The 22,700-nt window shown below is 52.0% G+C and overlaps 1 protein-coding gene across 8 annotated transcripts in view; it reads left to right on the top strand.

Moving 5' to 3' along the window:
- Window positions 1–9,101: 9,101 nt before the first annotated feature.
- Window positions 9,102–22,700, top strand: part of LOC123443615 (tetratricopeptide repeat protein 5-like) — a 57,329-nt gene continuing 43,730 nt past the window's right edge. For 2 of the 8 annotated variants that reach the window (XR_006630747.1, XR_006630748.1), the window contains exon 1: window positions 9,102–9,442. Coding sequence is in view for 6 of the 8 variants with exons in the window: in XM_045120083.1 (XP_044976018.1) it covers window positions 9,202–9,442 (241 nt within the window). In the remaining 2 variants the exon portion in view is untranslated. Of the gene's footprint in view, window positions 9,443–22,342; window positions 22,579–22,700 lie in introns of those variants that run through there. The other 6 variants (XM_045120085.1, XM_045120086.1, XM_045120084.1 and 3 more) reach the window with 4 other exon arrangements.

The raw sequence follows: 22,700 nt of genomic DNA, 5'->3' as shown, positions 1-22,700 counted from the left end.
GGGTCTCATGCATCATAGACACAAGTTTTTAATTATGTTTAATATTAATAAATCAGATTAATTTAGTGGGGGACCCACATGTCATATTCTAATAGGATAATTTAGTTATCCTAATTAATAGATTATCTAAATAATCTACTTGATTAATTAACTAATTAATTAAATAATATATCTATTTATTTATTTAGTAAAAACGTATTTTTATTTTTATATTTTATTTTTATTTAACAGCGTGTGGGGCCTCCCTGTAAGTGGGAGTAGGGGTTTGGCCCCACCGGTAAGTGACAGCGGTCTAATACACACACATATCCATATTTACCTATATACATTAAACCTAATGTATTTTCCCCTATACATGCATACATACATAATAACATACGTACATACATGCATCTAATACATACATACACATATACATCATTATACATATTTTTCTTTTCTAACTCATCTCTAACCTCTGTGCTAACACACATCCTCTCACACGAACCTTCTCATCTCAACACACACACGGAGGAGGCAACCTCCACCTCCACGAACCCAACGAGGCCGGAATGCGGCGGTGATCGCCGGAATGGAACCCGGAGAGGGAGGAGGAGAGGATGGCCGGGGCTCGGAGCTCATCGACGTTGACTGGAAGGCCCGGTGAAGATGGAGTGCATGGGGAGTTGGGGCGGTTCTGACGAGGAGGAGCCTTCTGGTGGTGGTGACGACGTTGAGGAGGCTCCGGTGACGTAGGGGGGGCGGGGCCAGCCCGGAGGAGGGGAGGCGGCGACCGGAGGGCCGCTGGAGGGAGGGAGCTCCGGCCGGTGATGGTGATGACCGGCGGGAGGCAGGGGCGGCGCTAGTTGAGGGGAGGGGCGAGCCGTGGGGGTGAGGTGGAGGGCCGGCGTGACGTGGGGATGGAGGCCGGCAGGGGGGCAGGGGATCGAGGGGGCGATGGGATCGGGAGGTTGGGGTTCCCGGGTCTGGAGGCGGGGTGGAGCGAGGTGGACGGAGACCGAGGTGGGAGGCGAGCGCAGAGATGGGGGGCTCGGGCTCTCGCAAGGAGAGAGGGACCGAGAGGGGAGAGGGTCGGTCGTGGGAAGTGGGGGGGATGGGGCGAGCGGGGGAGCCAGCGGGTGGCGACGTGGGGTGGTGACTCCTGGTGCGAGGAGAGGAGGGAGTGGCGGCGGCCATGGGGAGGGAGTGGCGTGAGGGTTAGGGTTTAGCCCTCGTGGGGGGGGGGCTTTGTACCCCCACCCATTAGTGGGCCAAGTTGGTGGGTGGTAGGCCCAATTCGGGCGAGGGGGTTGTGTTTCCTTTTTTTACCTTTTTTATTCATTTTTTATTCATTTTATTTTATAAATACTTTTTTTGTTTTTTAGTTTCTCTTTTAAATATATAGGGTTTATATAAATTTCTAAAAATGTCCGATTTATTTTTATAAATCATTAGAGGATTTTTATAGTTCAGTTGACATCTTTATTTTCGCATCCGATAACTGTATCGCTTGACTTAGTCTTAAATTCTGAATTTGACTCGGCCTCGACTATCACGAGATCAACGATAGAATCACGGTGACGTGGCATCATTAGCGTGTGATCACTGTAGCTTAATTACAATCAACACTGTAGCAAAAGTCGAGGATGTCACACTAGTATCATTGCATATCCTGCTACACTCGAGAGGCATGCATTTGCATACATCATGATAGTTTTCACTTGTCTTTATTTTGAGTACTTCTTGTAAAGCGTGATGATCTTCTTTTTATTCATGTTAAACATAGAGTGTTGCCCTTAAGTGAGGGAAATATCCCAAAGAGGACAAAACAAAAGATCCCAAAGAGGACAAATGAGAGATAAATATAAAGAGCCAAAGAGGCCACAAAAAGGGTAAAAAATAAAAAGAAAAAAAGTGAAATAAAAAGAGAGAAGGGGGCAACACTACTATTCCTTTTTAAAGATCCACACTCGTACTCCATTGCTATATTGGTACTACATAGAGATTATCATTCATGCATAACTATGTGGGGACCCTTACACTATAGAACTATGTGGGGACCCTTACACTATAGCCTCCTCAAATGAGCTCTCGGTCTTCATGATCAAACAAGTTGGATGCACCCCCACTAGTTCCATTGAAGAGCTTACCTTAGCTCATATGTGCATCCTTACATGGCAATCCTTACTCCTCACATCATATCTATCATTTGATTTTCTCTCGCCTATGATTGTCCTCATTGATGTGAGCCTTTCACACCTTTTGTCTTCCTTCCCCATCATTATTTTATTTGCCATCCTAAGTGCCAACATATCTTGCTTACGGTCATCCATTCATGAGTGCTCAAAGTCGAAAGAAAGAGGATCATTTTGACTTGTGCCTGACTAGTGGTATCGGGATGAGTCAAAATAAGATTCCAAAGGACACCAAGTGTGAAATTTTAGTAGATTTAGTTCTCAATTAAAAAATAGTTTATGATCTCAACCCATCTCCCATTTCTTGCACGCGAACACCATTTGGAGACATTCGAGTCATGGACAGCGAGAGATCTTGCACCTTTATGTTCTTACTTTGCTAATTTCAATACTAGATATAGACTCTTGCTTGTTATTATCTTCACTGAATTGCATATCTTACTTGCTTTACTTTGAAGTTCTTATATGTGTGAGCATGTCACCACAGAAATTATTGTGTTATCATTTATCTACTCGAGGACGAGTAGAAATTAAGCTTGGGGATGTTGATACGTCCAAAACGTATCTATAATTTCTGTTTGTTCCATGATCTTTTGGGTGACATTGTTATATGTTTTGCTACACTTTTATATCATTTTACACATATTTGGACTAACCTACTAACTCAGTGCACCCAGTGCGAGTTTCTGTGTGCTGATGTCTATTTTGCACGGGCTTTTACCCAATTTTCTGAAGCCCGAAAAATCCCAAGAAAAATATATAAAAAATTAGTGTAATGGAAGCTTCGAGATCACCGAAGATGGGCCGGAGGGGGGCCATGGGCCTCCCAGGCGACCTGTGGGCGCGGCCCACCCCTAGGCCGCACCAAGAGGCTGCCTGGGTGGGTCCCACGCCCTCCTTTTGCCTATATTTACTTCCCCGAGAGAAAACCCTTCCATCACATCCAGAATCGCGAATTTCTCCATCGTTCCGCCGTTGTAGTGCTTCCGAGACCGGGAGCGTTAGGATACCTCTTACCGGCACCTTGCCGGAGGGAGGATTGACCTCCGGGATCTTCTCCACCGTCATGGACGCTTCCCGGATGTACCATGAGTAGTCCTCCTTTGACCATGAGTCCATGACCAGTAGTTGTGTGATGTCTTCTCTCCAATCTTGTGCTTAAATGGTTAGTCCTTGTGAGCTGCCCTACATGATCAAGGCATCTATGTAATTCTCTTGCTACTGCTATGCTCAGTTTGTTGGGATCCGATGGATTATGACATTATGTTCAGATTGTTATGAGTTATATATTTGATTATCCTTTTATATTATGTTCCTTAGTGATTCATGCATGTTCTCCGTTGTTATTTATTGCTTTGGCCGAGTAGTATATTGTAATTCCAAGAGGGAGCGTTATGCATGATTGTGGGTTCATGCCCCTCGATGTCTAGCTTGAGTGACAGAAACATGAGACTAGGGGATGTGATGTTGCCACGAGGGATAAAACAACGGTGCTTGTGACCACGGTTGCAAGGATTGTTTACCTTACGCATAGTTCGTTAACGCAGTTGTCTGTTGCTTTGAGTTTGCACTTTGGGTGTGGCTCGCAACTTCGTACCGGCGAGATGTTCTGGATAGATATCTCAAGGTGGATGATTAGTAAGTAGATGTTGATGAATAAACGGTCTACTTGTCTTGGCGTATTGCCCATTACTATTGAGCCTCTAAGTATCAAGTAGCATAATTAGCATTGTGGTGCATTCAAAATTCTATCAATTGCCCAACTGTAATTTGTTTACCTAAGCATAGTTGTTTATCGTCTTTTGGGAGTGAGACATCACTAGTGAACATCATGTGACTCCAGTCCATATCACCACCATTGTTTACACCTCCACCATTTACCGCTTTCATTTACTTTTCCGTTGCAATCACTATTACTATTCCCGCTTGTGTTTTGGTCCTTTGCAAACTACAAGGCCGGAGAGATTGACAAACTCTCTGTACTCGTTGGGAGCAAAGTTATTTGTTGTGTGTGCTTGTCCACGCCTTCTGCTAGCGCCAGAGTGGGAGACACCTACTTGTTGAGCCTAGGAGTCATCTTGGTTCGATAAACCTTACAGTCTCCATGTAAGGGAAAACTTGATGCTGACTACATCTCAACCTTCCACTTGGGGTAACTAACGAGGTGCGAGAAGTATATAAATCATCTCGTCATCACACACATGCTTGCAAGGCGTTGTTGGGCTAGGCCCAAACAGTGCATGGGCACGTGTGGCCCGGGTTTGCAGTTGGGCTTCCTTTGATTACTATGTCCCCCACTATGCACCTTTGAACGCGCGACGTGGGAGACGTGCGCAAAGTGGTCGAGATATCCGCGCAGCTGAATTGGCCCACCATGACAGGCCGTTTTTGCCACGCATGTTGCATGCGTAGTAAGGACATGGCAAGTGGCGCTCAAGACTTAAAGTCCTGATTAGGGCAGAAACCGCAACACCATGGATTGGAGGAGCGGGGCGGTCACCTGTTCGCCCATGATCGCGGACGAGGGGATTAATGGAAATGGGCGGCGGCTCTTGGGGGTGGAGGAGAGCCAGCCCTCGCACCCCTATAAATCTGGGGGGTTGCGAGGGGCGATGCTCACCCATCCTTCCTCCTAGAGCGCGCACTCCCAGAGTCCATCCTTCTCCACCTCCCTAGTCTTGAGTTGCTCTCGCTCCTGGCCATGGCCAGGGGGAGAGGGCGGCCACCGTCCTCCGCCTCAACGGCGAGAGGTTCCCGTTCAGATCATGCGTCGCTTTAGCTACAAATGCGGAGGACGGCCCAAACGCCCGTGGTGGAAGATGCACGAGGGGCCGTGGTCGACGTGGAGCCCGTGGTTGGGGAAGGCGGAGTGCTGCTCCACCCCTTCCTCTGGTGCCAGACCCCCCCTCCCGTGGGGACCCATGCAGAGGGAACGACGCTTGAGTTCATCGTCAAGCTGTGCGGTCTCATCCGGGGTGGTCTACGCCTCCCTCACCCTTTCACGAGGGTGATGGAGGTTGACAAGCCGTCCGCGTTGTGGCTGCGGGTGCATGGTTGTTGTAATGGCGCCGCGCAGGTGGACGTTGAGTACCCGGAGCACCGCGTCATGCTCCTCGAGCGCGGGTGGAAAAGCTTCGCCCGCACTCACAACCTCATGGATGGGCATGTCCTCCTCCTCAAAATGATGGAGGCCGATCTGCTCTCCGTCAAGATTTATGGGCGCTCAGGTGCGCGCGTCGGCTCTTGCGAAGAGAGTTCGAGTGGAACCGAAAGTCCTTCCCCGAGCGATAGCGACGAGGAGGACAGTGATGGCGGCGGCGGCGACGACGGATCCGAACTCCACGCCGTTAGGTTAGAGTATGATGACCTGGGCTTGTACTGACCGTCGACCGCACCATCACGGTCAGCTCACACCTCTCCCCCTCTCCGGCAGGGTGGACTTGCCAGGGGCTCCGATGCTGCCTCATCTTCGAGCACGCTCGTGGACCCCAACTTCATCATCCCTTCCGGTCGCCCTGTCCTCTGCGTAGTGTCGGTCCAGGAGGGACCAATCTGGGCTCTTGCTGCAGGCCTCTATGCTCTTTTTCTTCTTGTAGACGCCGCCTCGTGTCAAAAGATAACATTATCTTAAGTTAGTATAGCGACAACTACCAGTGTAATATACTTGATTACGTTATGCATGAAATTTATGCTATTTTCCTTGTTCGATTTCTTCCCGCATGGTACACCCTTACACCTTATCAAAAACTTGTCGGTGCGTCCAGCCCCGCCGTGGCGCTTCGAGGAGCCGATCCTTAGCAGCCTGTTGGCGGTGTCCCTTCTGGCAAGGCACCTTGGCGCTCTCGGCGCGATCACTTTGTTGAGCGGGCTCGAAACAAAGTAAGGGAGTGGCCGATCACGACAAGGGCACCTTGGCGTTCTCAGCGCAACCGCCTAAATCGTTTAGCGGACTCGAAACAGAGTAGGGGTGCAGCTGATCACGACAAGGATTCCTTCGCGTGTAGGCCTTTCGTACCGAAAAGGTTGAAATCGTCCAAGGAAAATAATCGCTTCATTGGGAACTTGCCCGGTGCGGCTAGCCCCGCCACGAGAGCTTCGAGGAGCGGATCCTTAGCAGCCTGCTGGAGGTGTCGCTACCGGCAAGATACCTTGGCGTTCTCAGCGTAGCCACTTAGGTTTGTTGAGCGGGCTCGAAACAAAGTAAGGGCGTATCCGATCATGACAAGTTCCACTCGCGTGCAAGTTTCGGAACCTTGGCGGTTCATTAGCACTTGCCGGAGGTAAGCGTAACACAAAATCTCGGATAAAACATGCATATCAATGAACATGAAAGTCGTCAAGAAATGCGAAACACTGAACTTTCTTTAACTGTGCGCAGGGTGTGCACCTGGCTTTATGCAAAGGTTTACATGCCTTGCCGACGAGACTTGCACAAAGGTTGGTCCGTGGAAGGACTGGCAACCGCGCCTCATGGGCTGCCAACAAGGAATTTGCAGGCCAGGAAGTAGCTCAGGGCGACGCTGGGCCACCGCAGATCAACAGGCCCCTACAAGGATGTAACGTCTTGTCGGGGGCGCTCTTCGGCCTACACTCGACAGCAGGGCAACACTCCGGGAGGCGCGCTTGCCGGAGGGGGCGTCTAAGGTCTCGACGGAGCCCCCTGGCACACGCTCGACATCAGCGCATCACTCCAGTGGGGGTGCATTTGCTGGAGTGGGCGCCAAAGGTCTTGCCGGCCAGGAAGTTGCCGGGGGTGATGCCGAGCCTACCGCAGAGCAACAGGCCCTGACGAGGATATAACGCCTTGTCGGAGGTGCTCTTCAACCCACCCTCGTCTGCAACGCAACATTCTGGGAAGGCGCGCTTGCCGGAGTGCGCGTTTGGGGTCTCATCGGAGCCCCCTGGCACACCCTCGACAGTAGCGCAACACTCCAGGGGAGGTGCGTTTGCTCGAGTGGGAACCATAGGTCTTGCCGGAGCCCTTTGGCACGCACCCGACAGCAGCGTTGCACTCTAAGGGAGGTGCGCTTGCCGGAGAGTGTGGAAGCTCAGTGCCCTCACTTTCTCCGCATGCGTTCGCGCCGTTGCCTGTCTGTAGAGCCACATGCGCGGTGGTTGCGGATGGATAAGCCGCCATGGCAGCCCTCTTCTTGGGGGCCATGGCGGTGAAGGTGATGAAGGAAACGGACGCGCCGCTCGCTAGGTCAGGTTAGCGCACCTCTTCTACCCTACCTGGCGTGCCAGAGATGTTGGGCGCAACGGATGCGCACGAGATGCCTATGGGATCGAGGGGATCCCTTGTGGTTCGGTGGGGTAGATGTATGCACCAAGAGCAGAACTAACTATCAACGCGAGGGAGATTTACCCAGGTTCGGGCCGCTCGGAAGCGTAATACTCTACTCCTGCTTTGTGTGTATATTTGACGTGTATGGAAAGTTATGCCAGTTTCAGGGTGGCTAGCTGCGGAATGACGCACTTTCTGATTGTTAGATGACTCCTCCCCCTAGTACATGCCTTGGGCCTTCTTTTATAGGTCAAAGAGGTCACCAACAGTGGCAACACATGACTTCCACGGGGTGCACAGTGAAACAGTGCACCCACGGGGCGTACGATTAAGTACAGTGTCACTCGCGTCTAAGCAGATGCGTTAAATGCTTCGTGAGGTGTCCCAAACATGGAACATGAACGCGTCCCCTCAGCGATGTTCACTCCCAGATATCGCTCGACACGTATCGGGCGCATCGACACGTATCAAGTGAGAAGGGGCAGCTGACCGCTGCGCTGACGCACATGTGAGCTGAGACCTTGTTGGGGCTTGCTAGGGGTTCGTCTTGCCGGGGCTTCACTAGCTACCCCGGATAGGATCTTGCGGGGACCCCTCCTTGAGGCTTCTAGCTCACGGACTTGAGTGTCTCCTTGATGGCTTCGTATTTACCTTCCGCTGTCCCCGTCAGGCCTTGCCGCAAGCGTGGCTACTACTGTCCGTGCACAAATTTGGGGCGCTAAAGGCCCAAACTTTAGTGCACCGACAACGACTATGCTAAAAATGCTTTAAAAGATAAGATTATAGGCACGTTACACCTAGAGGAGGGGGTTTATATGAGAAAAGATTAGTCGGTTGGTCGAATAGTTGAGGGCAGCGTTTCAATGTCTAGGCTCATCTTGCATCCGATAAAAAATATCAAAACAAATTCAAAAAATTCTAATTTTTTCCGTGATAGATAATTTGACACGTGAGGTCCGTTTTATTTTTTGTATCATTTAAACATGAGAGCAGCTCTGAGCAAAAACAATAAATTAGGTCAAAGGAGTGCATAAACAGTAATTTTTTTGAAGATCTAGAATTTATCATTTTGCCGAAAGCTAATCGGATGTTCAAATAATTCAAAAATTGAAGGGGACCCATGCATCAAATTATCTACCTTAAAAAATGTAGATCTGTTTTATCTTTTTAATTTCGTTAGTACTTCCTCCGTCCGGAAATACTTGTCCTAAAAATGTAGATTTAGTTTTTTTTCAGGCATAGGTGCAGATGAACCTCGGCTCACAAATGGATTTTTGCAAATAGTTTTCCTAAAATCAGGGGTGTTTCTTTCCATGGACTTTTTGGTGTAGGGACTAAAAGATAAAAGAAGGGATTTTCAGGGACTAAAATGGGGTATTGGGACTAAAGGAAGAAGTCCCTATGAATGAGAGGGACTTTTTAAGACTTTTTCCAACAGTGTCCCTACTTTTATCATGTCATTTAATAACTTCTAGGACATTATTAAGGGTGACATGGTTTTTTGCATGTCATTTAATGACTTCTAGTCTATTTTAATTAAAAAAAGGGGTAAGGATTAGAGACATTTTAGGCTTTTAGCTGGGACTAGAAAAAAGTCCCAATCGTCTGTTGTGAAACGTTTCCATGATTTGTGGCAAACTGTCTCAAGTGCAATGTAAATATCTGGGGAGAGGGCATCTTACAAAGCATGCCAGTTCTACCGTCTCTCCGCCTTCACAGATCGCATCGCCGCCCAGGGAAACGATGAGCCGCGAGGCCAACGGCGCGTCGGTGAGCTCTGCCCCGGTGCCCGAGCCAGAGCGGCAGCAGGGGCAGGGGAACCAGGAGGAGGCGGGGTGGACGCCGCTGGAGAAGGTGGCGGATACAGTGGAGGAGCTGTACAGTCTCCGCGACACCTTCTTCCCCCGAGACCCCTCCGAGAAGTCTGCGTCCCTCCGCGCCTGCGCTGACGCCGCCCTGGGAGTCCTCGATTCCCTGCCCCCCGGTACGCATCCCCACCCCCAACCGCCAAACAAACTGTTCATCTTCGTGTTAATATTCTTGTTTTCTAGCCTGCCCTTTTATTTTTGTTACTGTCACGTGTATTGATACTCCTAATTTAGAAGAAAACTCTAGCATGGGTGTCAACAGCTTCTGTAGATACGTGGCGCCAGTGTCTGGGAGCTATTAAGCGTGGTGGCTGGCATGGCATACACTGGGGGAGGAGGGGGGGGGGGGATACACATTGCAAATGAAAAAACGGAATACAATGAAAATATAGACATGTTTCAATAGGAAAAGAACCTAAAAACATATCGATAATGAAGCTTTCAGTGACGTCTATAAGACCCAGGCAATGGCAATGCCCTACCCTCATTCTGAAAATCTTCCTTAATTTTACCAAGATCAATATTTTTGAAGATCTCCCGCTCAATATAACAAACCATCAAGTTATTAAGCCAACCATCTATCATCTTGCTGTGCAACTCAGTCTTGATGATTTTCATTGATGAGAAGGCCCTTTCAACTGTTGCCGTCGCTACCGGTAGTAGCAATGCCAACTCAATGAGGCGATAAACAGTAGGAAACATGACATGCCTTTCAAGTTCAACCATCATTTTAGCTACGCTTACAATATCATGACAAGATCTAAAGTCTTCAATTCTTCTCATATGGACAACGAATAGATCAAGGTTATCTTCTATATGTCCACGTTCATAATCAGAGAAATCATCATGGTAAATCTCTGTGAGCCTAGCAAGCTTATTCAGGTTGAGCCTAGAAAAGGAGTTTCTTGGGTCAAGACAAGAGAAGTTCTGGAGCAGCTCTGTGGTGGATAAGTCTCTGTACTAGGGTCTTTGTGGGGCTGCAGCACATGGTCCTTTGTGGGGCTGCAGCACATGGTCCTTGTGGCTGTTAGGATAGAATCCTTGACCACCAAGGACTGGCAGTTAGGATAACATCTTAGACTAGCATCTTAGCAGCATCTTAGACTAGCATCTTAGCATATGCTTGGCTGGCTAGCAGCCTATAAATATGTATCCCCAATCCCTCAGGTTGGCATGGCACTGTGTGAGAAATAAACCAACGAAAATTATCCCAACTCTCCTAGTGTCATCTACAACTATCAATGCTCAGGCTGAAAGGTCTAACACTCTGAAGATACCTCATTAAAACGATGATCAAACTCTTTGGTGATGGAGTCTATAGCAGCATAGAAGGTGTCCACATGAAAAAATGATCAGCTGTGGCATCGTTTCGTCTACTTTTTCTTGATTTACCCACTTTGTGAAGATGTCATCCATACTTGGTATTGGAATGTTGTTTTTGGTGCAAAAGACTGACATCTTCCAAGTGGAATGCGAAGTCCCGGATCACCGTTTATGTAATCTTCACTAAAAATAGTTATACCTTCAACCCTGTGAACTTCAACATTCTCTTCCACTATAGCTTCAACGGAATCTGTAGTTTGTTCTTCCACTTGTTCGGTTGGCATCAAATTTTCATGCTCCACTTCCACGGAAATCACTTAATCTTGATGAGTGTGATGTGATGAAATATTGACACTTTTGCGGGTGCTTGGATTCGATTTGGAGCTGCTGCCACTACCAAGCACTTCAAAATACCATTTTAAATCTTTAATCACAACATTAAAATATCAATACAATCTGCTGCCACTACCAAGCACTTCAAATTTCAGAAAAATGGAAAATTACCTCTTCCCCTTTTTATTGGATTTGCTACTCCTCCCCCTTTCTTTCCATCTTCTGACAATATGGACATAACTGCATTGGTTGGGCATCTTATTAGCTTGTATGGAGAGTATAATCATCTAAAGACAAAACTTATACCTACACAAGATCCTGAAGAATTGACAGAAAAAATCAACAAAACAAAGTGGCTAGGTTGGAGTCGGAGTGTCGGACCTTGGGGAAATACCAGCAAATCCCCAACAATCCATTGGTTCGGTCGGAGTTGTAGCTTCGGCCGCCGCCCTTGCTGCTGCCCCCGCCACTGCCCTTGCTGCTGCCGCCGCCCTTGCCCTTGCTGCTGCCGCCGCCCTTGCTGCTGCCCCGCCACTGCCCTTGCTGCTGCCGCCGCCCTTGGTACTTGCCGCCGCCGCTTGCTGCTGCTGCCGCCACTGCCCTTGCTCCTGCCGCCGCCGCCGCCCTTGGTGCTTGCCGCTGCCACCGCTGCCCTTCGCTGGCCAGTCGTCGGCTGCCCTCTTCGGCCGTCTGGGTCATCGCGACCTGGCCAGCCGCCGCTATTGCCGCCCTCAGAGGAGTGGCGCTAGGGTTGCGTACTTGCATCTTTGGTTCGTCCCGTGTCCGTGAGGTGTGTGCGTGGCGTGATAGGGTCGTGTACTCGTGTGTGTGTCGTGTGCGTTCTGGAGCAGCCTAGTCGCCCAGCCAAGTCGGCCCACCAGCGATGAATACCTATAAAAAATTTTGGGCCAAAATCAAGGTATGGCGGGTGCCATACCTCGCCCAACGGAGCGCTCCGCCAGTGGGGGGGGGGATGTATGGTAGTACAGAACAGACAAAACAAGCATTAGGGTAAGATGGTGATGGTCACGGTAAGATGACAGTTTGAATGCCATTGGTATGTATATGATGATTTTCTGACGTAGCCGAACACACTTAAAGAACTAATTGTACAAACGTGGAAGCTCGGTTGTCCTGTTGGTATTGTATTCTAAGAAAGTTACAAGCCCGTAACAACACAAAAATAGGGTTGCTTAGCGGCAGCAAAACTATTTCGCACAATGCGTAATCTTCATTCTTGAATAATAAAAAATGAACTATAGGATTGAGATGATACTTGGAAATTTGAGAAATAGGGGGATGGACTATTGATACGAGAGATAAGAAGCTTTGGATGCCAGAGTCTTCCCTTGGATATAAAGTGGTGGGTGTGACATAGAAATTATCCACACTATGTAGTTAACCTTGATGAAATAAGAGCATTCTTGTTCCTACTTCAGTCTTATATACACCAACAGATATGAACATAGCTCACATTTCAGCCTTTGAAGAAAGAAATATCTTGTTGAGGGAATATCTAAATTATACCATGGGTCCCTCTTAATCCTAAGTGGCATTGACACAAACGGTCAACACAAGTCAAAGTCGGTCAACAAAAATCCAAGCAAGTCCTCATGGTCAACAAGTCAAAGAAGAGGAGAAAATAGAAGACCAAGTCAAACAAATGAGCCCAAGTCAAGAAGAGGCCCAACCATAGTAGCGGGGTTCACGGGTTGAGGTGCGTACCCTGATCCGGGGTCAATTGATGTTGGTCGAGGGTCGGGGACGAGTTAGGGTCAAGCTGGGTTGTTGAATAGATTGTGACCCCGATCAATTGACGATGCCCCCAGATCGGTATGCAAGACAAGAACATCTATACAGGGAATTGAGGCTTACCAGCCAATTGCGCTCCAATTTTATGAACTCTGCCACTGCTGGAATCTGGCCATCCATGTTCCGCCACTCGCCTGTTAGTTGTCTAGCTGCTCGCTGCCGTATGAGCCCTCTACAGTCCTGCTCCAGCAGTCCCTCCATTGATGGATGGAAATGCCATACGCCAACGCCACCTGGCCTAGCCTTGCGTGCCGTCTCCGCTTGATAATCCGACGCCGACTAGGAAGATCATCGTTGATGGGTGGAGTAAAGGGACCAGGTCTATAGCTGCATCTTCTACTTTGATCAGTTTTAAAATGAGATGAATTAGAGTTGCTATCTGTAAATGGAGCAGAAAGAAGCCCGGTCTTCTGCTGCTCATTGACACTAAAAAACATGTGGTGAGTACCAAATGCTGTTGAAGAAAGGAGGTTTTTAATTCCTTTGGAGGCCATACTAAGGAAGTTTGCTGCTGCAAAGGCTGAGCGGCTCATTCTATGGCAAATAGCAATGTGGAGGAGGAGAGCTAAGATCAGTTTTTGTGTCTTTGGTGACGAAAATAGTAAACTTTTCCACGCTGCAGCTAGTTGCCACACCAGGAAAAATAAGGTCAAGGTCTTTATGCATGAGTGCATTGAGCACTTTGACAACCCAAAGAAGCTACAAATAGCTACTGAGTACTTGAAGGCCTTTCTTGGTCAGCTGTCCCACTCTCTGCCTATGCTACAATTCAACCTGTTATATGAGGAAGTTCACATGACTAATTTAGCTGCTATTTTTTCATGGGAGAAACTGTCACCGCCATCCAACTGTTACATTATATGTGGATTGCACTAGCCCTTTCCATCAGTTCAGACTTTTGGTTGTGTTGGCTAGTGCATGAAGCTTAACACGGTATCAGAGCTAAGGTCTTGAGTTCAAGTCCTGGCTTTCGCAATTTATTTGAAAAATTGCTGGTAGCTCCCCTTTTTGTCCACATAGAGATCTCTTGAGTCATACGTGAGTTTCGCCTGCCGTCGCTCTCTTCCGGTTGCACGTGTTGACTTGTCTTCCCCGTCACACGTGAGGGAGTGTTACAGTATATGTGGATTGCACTAGTCCTCAGTTCGGACTTTTGGTTGCGTTGGCTAGTGCATGAAGCTTAACATGGTATCAGAGCACGAACATCGGCCTCATCAGCAAGCCTAGCCGCATCCTTCGCAGCCTGATTAGCATCCGCAGGAAGAACCGGTGGCGTCGGCGGAGTGGGGGTCAAAGGAGGAACCAGACGTGGCGGACAACGAACCTCGCTAGAAAGAACGCCCCATAGACGGATGCCACGCATATGAATGCGCATGAAGCCAACGAACTCGGTGTAGTTAGTGCCATCAAAAATCACCGGACAACGAGGAACAGTAACATAGCCCGATGCAGTAGACATTTTTTTTTGGAATATGCAGCTCTCCCGGCAGCAGCAGAGATCATGAGAACCAGTAGAGAGCAGGGGCGGGATCAGGCGAGACAGACGGAGAGCAGCAACGAGCAGCAAGGGCCGGCGAGATCCGACGAGATCCAGCAGTTGGCAGAGGAGGCCGACGGCTTCGAGTGGCTGTGGGATCTGGCGGTTTGGGGCGAGACAACCAGCAGTGCGATCCAGTGGCGGGTTTGGTGGCGTAGCGATCCAGTGGCGGGGTTGGTGGCGTAGCGAGCCGGATCGGGTAGCGATTGGACCCAATCGGGAGACTCGACGGTGAGTGGAAGACTGCGGGATGAGGCGAACCAATCGGGAGAGACCTGACTACGGGGCAGATGAGACCCAGCGGCCGGCGGCTGGATCGTTACGGGAGACCGGCAGCTTGAGATCGGCTTCGTCAGGAACGCGATCTGCAGCAGCAACCAGCCCGACGGAATCCTGGGCCAGGAGGAGGAAGCGCAGCCAGACCAGAGGAAACACGGCGGCGGCGGTGACGAGAAGAGGATCAAGCACGAGTTGCGCGTGCTAAAAAATACCTAGGCCCTAATACCATGTTAGGAATATGCAACTTGTATTCCCATTAGGCCATAGGCCGATATATATGCAGGAAACCCCTTATACAATGGGATAAGTACAAAAGGGTACATGGCTATATTATATATACTCTAATACCAACCTCTCCCAATAATAGGAGTCCAGGGCCCGATGGTTTCACCAATGACCGCTCCAAGAAATTTGCACATTTGATCAAAGATGACATTATAAACTTTTTCACAGACTTCTACAACCACAAATGCTGAGTTCAATGGTATTAACACTAGTCTTATTACCTTTCTGCCCAAAAAGGACTGCCCTGGAAGTTTCAGATTTCAGGCCAATATCCCTGGTGCACTCAGTTCCAAAACTTGCTACCAAGGTCTTGGCCAACTTGCACTGTAAAATTATGGATTTAGTCCACCCATTAGAGTCTGGCTACCAAGGTCTTGGTCAACCTGCACCGTAAAATTATGGATTTAGTCCACCCATTACAGTCTGGTTTCTTGCCTTGGCTGTCCATTGTGGATTTTTTTTGCTTTAGCATCGGAGTTGGTGCAGTGTGCTCATAGGAGAAAACTACCAATGATGGCTCTAAAGCTAGACTTCAGGAAGGCCATTGACAGTGTTAGTTGGTCTGGACTGTTTGAGATTGTTATGACCGGCTTGGCCTATGGCCGGCGTAGGCCCATTGGGCGTTAATATTAGCGGCTTGGCCCGCAAGTTATCTTAGGTAAATTACTTTAGGAAAGTTATCTTAGGCTCGAGTTATAAATACTAGTTGTAAGACATCAATTGAGATCAAGCAATAAAGATATTATCTTCTGTTGCCCGGCTCTCCAAGGAGCCGGAACCCTAGCCTCCGCCGCACCTAACCCTAGCCGCGACGGCGCCATCTCGCCGGCGCGCCCGCTCCAGCCCTCGCTCCCCTCCTCCCTGCCCTTACAACCTATGCCGGAGGCCCGGTAGGAACCCTAGTCCTACCAATTTGGTATCCAGAGATTCCAGGCTGATCATGTCGCTCAACACCACCACCGCAGCCGCTCAACACCACCACCGCCCCACTGCCGCAAACCACCACCACCGCCCCGCCGCCGCTGCCGCTCACGTCCGGGACCGCTCCCTCGCCAGTGCCGATCATCACCGCGGAGGAGCCGCTCCCCATACTCTCGCCCGAAGCGATGTCGGGCACCCTGCGGGAGCTTGTCCAAGCGGTCCGAGGCATCAGCCTCTACCTCGCTGGGACCCAACCCCCGCCGCCGAGCGTCGCCCCCACTACCTACGGGCCGCCGTCGCTGCCGTGGGCCACCCCGGCCTTCCAGCCGCTCCACGGAGGGGCGCCGCCGCCGCCGCAGCTGCTGCTGCAGCACTACCACGCCGCGGGCACTCCCTGGCCGGTGTGGCCGGCCACCACCGCGCCGCTGGGGGGGCTGCCCCACCAGTCGCTACCGGCCACCACGGCGCAGGCTCCGGCGCCGCACCAGCAGCCGCCGCCGCCATCGACAGTAGCACCTCCAGCGCCCCGAACCACCGGTCGGCCCCTGCACCAGGTGCAGTTCCCGTCATCGCCATCGCCGATTCCCGCGTGGGCAGCCAGATCATCTTCGGGTCCGATCTATACCCCGGCACCGGAACACCCGGCGCCCTCTCTGTCGTTCGAGCGGTCCTCCAGCTCGGCGCCCTACGGCCTGGAGTTTCCCGACCCGGCATACGCGATGCCACCGCCATCCGCGGCTCCCGGACACGACGGGCCGACATCTCCTCGGTTCGCTAAGCTGAACTTCACCACTTACGACGGCGCGGAAGACCCCCTCAACTGGCTCAACCAGTGCGAGCAGTTCTTTCGGGGGCAGCGGACGCTCGCGTCGGATTGCACCTGGCTCGCGTCCTATCATCTACGTGGTACTGCCCAGACTTGGTACTACGCCCTCGAGCAGGACGAGGGCGGCATGCCACCGTGGGACCGATTTCGCGAGCTCTGCCTTCTCCGGTTTGGCCCCCCCATCCGTGGCAGCCGACTGGCAGCCCTCGGCCGCTTACCGTTTACCTCAACGGTCCAGGACTACGCCGACCGATTCCAAGCCCTGGCATGCCACGCGCCAGGCATATCCGCGTCTCAGCGCGCTGAGCTCTTTGTGGGTGGCCTACCGGACCATATTCGCGTGGATGTCGAGCTCCGGGAACCCCCCGACCTTCAGTCCGCCATGTACTACGCCCGGGCCTTCGAGCAGCGGGCCCAGGCACTGCAGCAACCGCCCGGACGGGGCGGCCGCCAGCTCAGTTGACCCGCCCCGACCCTTCCAGCACCGGGCCGGCCTCCGCCAGCCGCAACGGCCGCACCTCCGGCCGCCACACGGATCTTCCGCAGGCTGTCCCCGGCCGAGCAGCAGGAGCGTCGATGTCAGGGTCTCTGCTTTAACTGCGATGAGCCCTACACGCCGACACATGTCTGCCCCCGCCTCTTCTACTTGGAGACGGTCGACTACACCGAGGCGGACGAGACGAACGACGCACCAGACACGGCCGCAGATCCTACGGCAACGGCCTGCGTCGTCTCTCTCCACGCCCTCGCCGGAATCCGTCATGAGCGGACCATGTTGCTGCCCGTGACGATCCATGGCGAGCAGCTGGTCGCCCTGTTGGATACGGGCTCCACTCATAACTTCCTGCCCGAGGCAACCATGCGTCGTCTAGCTATTCCGACCACGGGCGGGGAGCGCCTTCGGATCACGGTGGCCAACGGTGACCGCCTCCAGTGTCATGGACTGGCCCGCGACGTTCCCATCACCATCGGGGGCGAACACTTTTCCATTAGCTGTGCCGGCATCGACCTCGGCTGTTTCGACTTCATCCTCGGTGTGGACTTTCTCCGGACCCTCGGGCCCATCGTGTGGGACTTCGACGCCCTCACGATGACATTCTGGCGGCTGGGACGCCAAATTCGGTGGGACGGCATTGGGGGCGCTTCACCTGCCGTGCCACATCTTCAGCTAGCCGCCACCTCCTCCGAGACCGAGCACCCTCTGCTGGATCCCCTTCTGCAGCAACATAGCGCCCTCTTCGACGAGCCGCGGGGACTCCCACCTGCTCGGGTATACGACCATCGCATTCACCTTGCTCCGGGCTCCACTCCCGTGGCGGTGCGACCTTACCGCTACCCTCAGCTGCAGAAGGATGAGTTGGAGAGACAGTGTGCCCTTATGCTCGCAGCGGGCATCATCCGGATCTCGACGTCACCCTTCTCCGCGCCGGTCCTTCTCGTTCGCAAGACAGATGGCACGTGGCGTTTCTGCATCGACTACCGCGGCCTGAACGCGCTCACACTCAAGGACAAGTTTCCGATACTGGTGGTCGACGAGCTCTTGGATGAGCTTCATGGGGCGCGCTTCTTCACCAAACTCGATCTCCGGTCGGGCTATCACCAGGTGCGCATGCACCCGGACGACATCGCCAAGACGGTGTTTCGCACCCACCATGGCCACTTCGAGTTCTTGGTGATGCCTTTCGGCCTCGCCAATGCCCCGGCGACTTTCCAGGCCCTGATGAACGACATTCTGCGACCCTACTTACGGCGGTTTGTGCTTGTTTTCTTTGATGATATTCTTATCTTCAGCGCCACCTGGGCCGAGCACCTCCAGCACGTCGCCATCGTCTTCAACGAGCTTCGGGCGCACGACCTCCACCTCAAGCGCTTGAAGTGCTCGTTCGGGACACCTACTGTTGCCTACCTCGGCCATGTCATCTCGGCCGACGGGGTGGCTATGGACGCCGACAAGGTGGCAGCTGTCTCCGCCTGGCCGACGCCTCACTCACCGCGGGCTCTCCGCGGGTTCCTCGGCCTCGCAGGATACTACCGGAAATTTATTCGGGAGTTCGGGCTCATCGCGGCACCTCTCACGCGGCTGCTCCGCCGCGATGCTTTCGCCTGGGACGACGAGGCGACAACGGCATTCGAGGCCCTCAAAGGGGCCCTCACGACGGGTCCCGTCCTCCAGATGCCCGACTTCGACCGCCCGTTCGTGGTGGACTGTGACGCGTCGGGCGTGGGCTTCGGCGTCGTGCTTCATCAGGGTGAGGGGCCCATTGCTTTCTTCAGCCGGCCTTTTGCTCCGCGCCATCTTAAGCTGGCGGCGTACGAGCGGGAGCTCATTGGCCTGGTGCAGGCCGTGCGCCATTGGCGGCCGTACTTGTGGGGACGGGTCTTCCACATCCGTACGGACCATTACAGCTTGAAGTTCTTACTGGACCAACGACTGTCGACTGTGCCGCAGCACCAGTGGATCAGCAAGCTCTTCGGCTTCGACTTCTCCGTCGAGTATCGTCCGGGCCGCCTTAACACCGTGGCCGACGCGCTGTCCCGTCGCGACTCCGATCTCGCTCCTTCCACCGACGAGGTCGCTGGGGTGTCCCTGTGCATCCGATCCGGGCCGACGTTCGGCCTCTTCGCCGACATCCGCCGCGCAACTGCAACAGCCGACGACGCCGTTCTTCTCCAGCAGCAGCTCACGGCCGGTGACCTTGAGGAGCCCTGGCGCTTCACTGATGGACTGCTTCTCCATGGGCGCCGGATCTTTGTTCCGGCGCATGATGATCTCCGTCACCAGGTGCTCCAGCTCGCCCATTCGGCAGGTCATGAGGGTGTGCAGAAAACCCTCCATCGTCTTCGCGCTGACTTCTACATCCCCAGCGATCGCGCACTCGTCCGCGACTGGGTTCGGTCTTGCCAGACATGCCAGCGCAACAAGACGGAGACCCTGAGACCGGCTGGGTTACTTCAGCCCTTGGAGGTGCCGTCTCAGGTTTGGGCGGATATTTCCATGGACTTCATCGAGGGCCTTCCCAAGGTGGGCGGCAAGTCGGTCATCCTTACGGTGGTCGACCGCTTTTCTAAGTATGCCCACTTCATCGCGCTCGGTCATCCGTACACGGCGGCGTCCGTGGCCCGGGCCTTCTTCGACGGCATCGTTCGCTTACACGGGTTCCCAGCTTCGATCGTCAGTGATCGGGACCCGGTGTTCACGGGACATGTCTGGCGCGACCTCTTCAGGATGGCGGGCGTCCAGCTTCGCCTGAGTACGGCATTTCATTCTCAGACGGACGGTCAGTCCGCGGTGGTTAACAAGGTCATTGCCATGTATTTGCGTTGTGTGACAGGTGATCGGCCTCGAGCTTGGGTGGACTGGCTCTCTTGGGCGGAGTACTGCTACAACACCTCCTATCACTCCGCCCTTCGTGCCACGCCATTTGAGGTGGTATATGGTCGCCCGCCTCCGCCTATACTTCCGGTGGACCCGGAGACGGCTCGGACAGAGATTGCGGGTGACCTTATCCGCACCCGTGACGAGATGCTTGCTGAGGTCCGTCAGCGCCTCCTTCAGGCCCAGCAGCTGGCCAAGCACTACTACGACAATCACCATCGCGAGGCGGAATTCGCCGTGGGTGATTGGGTGTGGCTGCGTCTTCTCCACCGCTCTACGCAGTCACTCGACCCACGCGCGAAGCGCAAGCTCGGCCCTCGCTACGCTGGACCCTTCCCTATCGTGGAGCGCATTGGGAAGGTGGCCTATCGTCTTCAGCTGCCAGACCACGCTCGTATCCACGACGTCTTCCATGTGGGGCTACTCAAGCCTTTCCATGGCGACACACCGGCGGCCCTTCCGGCGCTTCCTCCAATCGCCGATGGTCGCATTCTTCCGGAACCAGCCAAGGTGTTGCAGGCACAGCTTCGACGTGGCGTGTGGTTCCTCCTCGTTCAGTGGACGGGGCTTCCGGAGGAGGAGGCTACGTGGGAGCAGCGTGAGGAATTCCGCCAACACTATCCAAACTTTCAGCTCGAGGACGAGCTGTTTGTGCAGGCGGGGAGAGATGTTATGACCGGCTTGGCCTATGGCCGGCGTAGGCCCATTGGGCGTTAATATTAGCGGCTTGGCCCGCAAGTTATCTTAGGTAAATTACTTTAGGAAAGTTATCTTAGGCTCGAGTTATAAATACTAGTTGTAAGACATCAATTGAGATCAAGCAATAAAGATATTATCTTCTGTTGCCCGGCTCTCCAAGGAGCCGGAACCCTAGCCTCCGCCGCACCTAACCCTAGCCGCGACGGCGCCATCTCGCCGGCGCGCCCGCTCCAGCCCTCGCTCCCCTCCTCCCTGCCCTTACAACCTACGCCGGAGGCCCGGTAGGAACCCTAGTCCTACCAGAGATCTTGAAGGCCGGAGGTTTTGGCACCCACTAGCTCTTTTCGGATAGTTATCAACGGCGAGGTGGGGGAGCCATTCCAGTCTAGAAGGGGCTTACGGCAGGGCGATCCTTTATCCCCATACCTCTTTATCCTTGTAGCAGATGTTCTTCAGAGGCTTTGCTGCATGGCCTACCAGGAGGGAAATTTATCACATCAACTGAATGTGCACTCCTTCCTGGTGCTACAATATGCCGACGATACATTGTTGCTTTTCAAAGGAAATATAGATCAAGCTAACGTAGTCAAAGAGATCCTCAATATTTTCTCTGACTTCACAGGGCTGCAGATCAACTTTCACAAGAGTACTCTTGTGGCAATCAGTGTAGATGAAGGGACTGCAACAATGATTGTGGAGATATTGGGCTGCCCATTGTCATATTTTCTTGCACTTACCTGGGTCTACCTCTGTCCATCCACAAATCACTCATGGGCTTTTGATGCTTGTCATCCAGTGTGTTGACAAAAGGCTGTCTGGATGGCTTGCTACCCTTCTCTCTTGGGGAGGCCTCCTAATCATGATCAATGCAGTGCTGTCGGCAATTCCTAATTATTATATGGCATATTTCTTGTGGCCTAAAGAGTCTCTGGAAAAGCATGAGCGGCTATTGAGAGCGTTTTTCTGGCAAGGCAAAAAAATTGTCCACGAGGGGCACTGTTTGGTTGCGTGGAACAAAGTTATGACGCCAGGGAATGTGGAGGGCTTGGCATTAGGGATCTCAAGGCTCACAATATAGCATTGATCTGTAAATTTGCAGCAAGAATCATGCAGGTTAGCAACATCCCTTGCTATCAATGGTTTGCACAAAAGTATTGCCGGCAAAGGATTCCCAGCACCAGTTCAAGCAGTGACACCAATATTTAGAAAACCGTAAAATCCTGCATCCCCTTGGATTTGGAATCTTCCTGCTGTGTGCTAGGTAATGGCTCGCTCATCTCTTTCTGGCATGATCAATGGTCACCCCTGGGTAGGCTGCACTTATTTTCCCGGTACTCTATTCTTTTGCTCGAGACCCTTCCTGCAACATCTCTTCTCAGTTTGACCAAGGATTTTGGGCACTCAAGCTGCACCCAAATTTGTCGTCAATGCCTTCCGGAGAGTTAGAACGGATGTTGCTCTGCCTAGCTGATTTTCAGCCAGGGGATGACGCACAAGGCAAACGCCTGACTTCAATCCAACTTTCAGATATAAGCACTGCTTACTTTTACAACTTGCTGATCTTCAGAGGTGTCTCCTGGCAGTACACAAGTTATGTTTGGAACGCTCTGATTTCTTTAAAACACATGGTCTTTCTGTGGCTTGCTTTTAAAGGACACCTAAACACCAGAGACAATATGGTTCGCAAAAATGGAATGCTTATCTCTGGTACGGGACTGTGATATCTGCCCTGCCACTGAGACAATCAGTCACATAATATTACGCTGTCAGCTTGCTTATGAGCTCTGGAATAGGCTTGGAATTGTGGATTTAGCGATCAGTGCTGCCAATATTGCGGAGTTTGTTGAATGCATTAGTGAAGGTAACACCTATGGGCCTACGTGATGTGTTTTTTTTGCTTCTTGTGTTGTGTCGTCGTGGCAAGAAAAGATGGTCGCTGGGGTATTGTGCTCTAACGCTGCTGAGATTCTCAGACTATGGAGT

Source organism: Hordeum vulgare, chromosome 3H, assembly GCF_904849725.1.
Source record: "Hordeum vulgare subsp. vulgare chromosome 3H, MorexV3_pseudomolecules_assembly, whole genome shotgun sequence".
In the NCBI taxonomy this organism is placed as follows: domain Eukaryota; kingdom Viridiplantae; phylum Streptophyta; class Magnoliopsida; order Poales; family Poaceae; genus Hordeum; species Hordeum vulgare.
The sequence above is the reverse complement of the archived record's forward strand: the minus strand, read 5'-3'. Positions and strand labels throughout refer to the sequence as shown.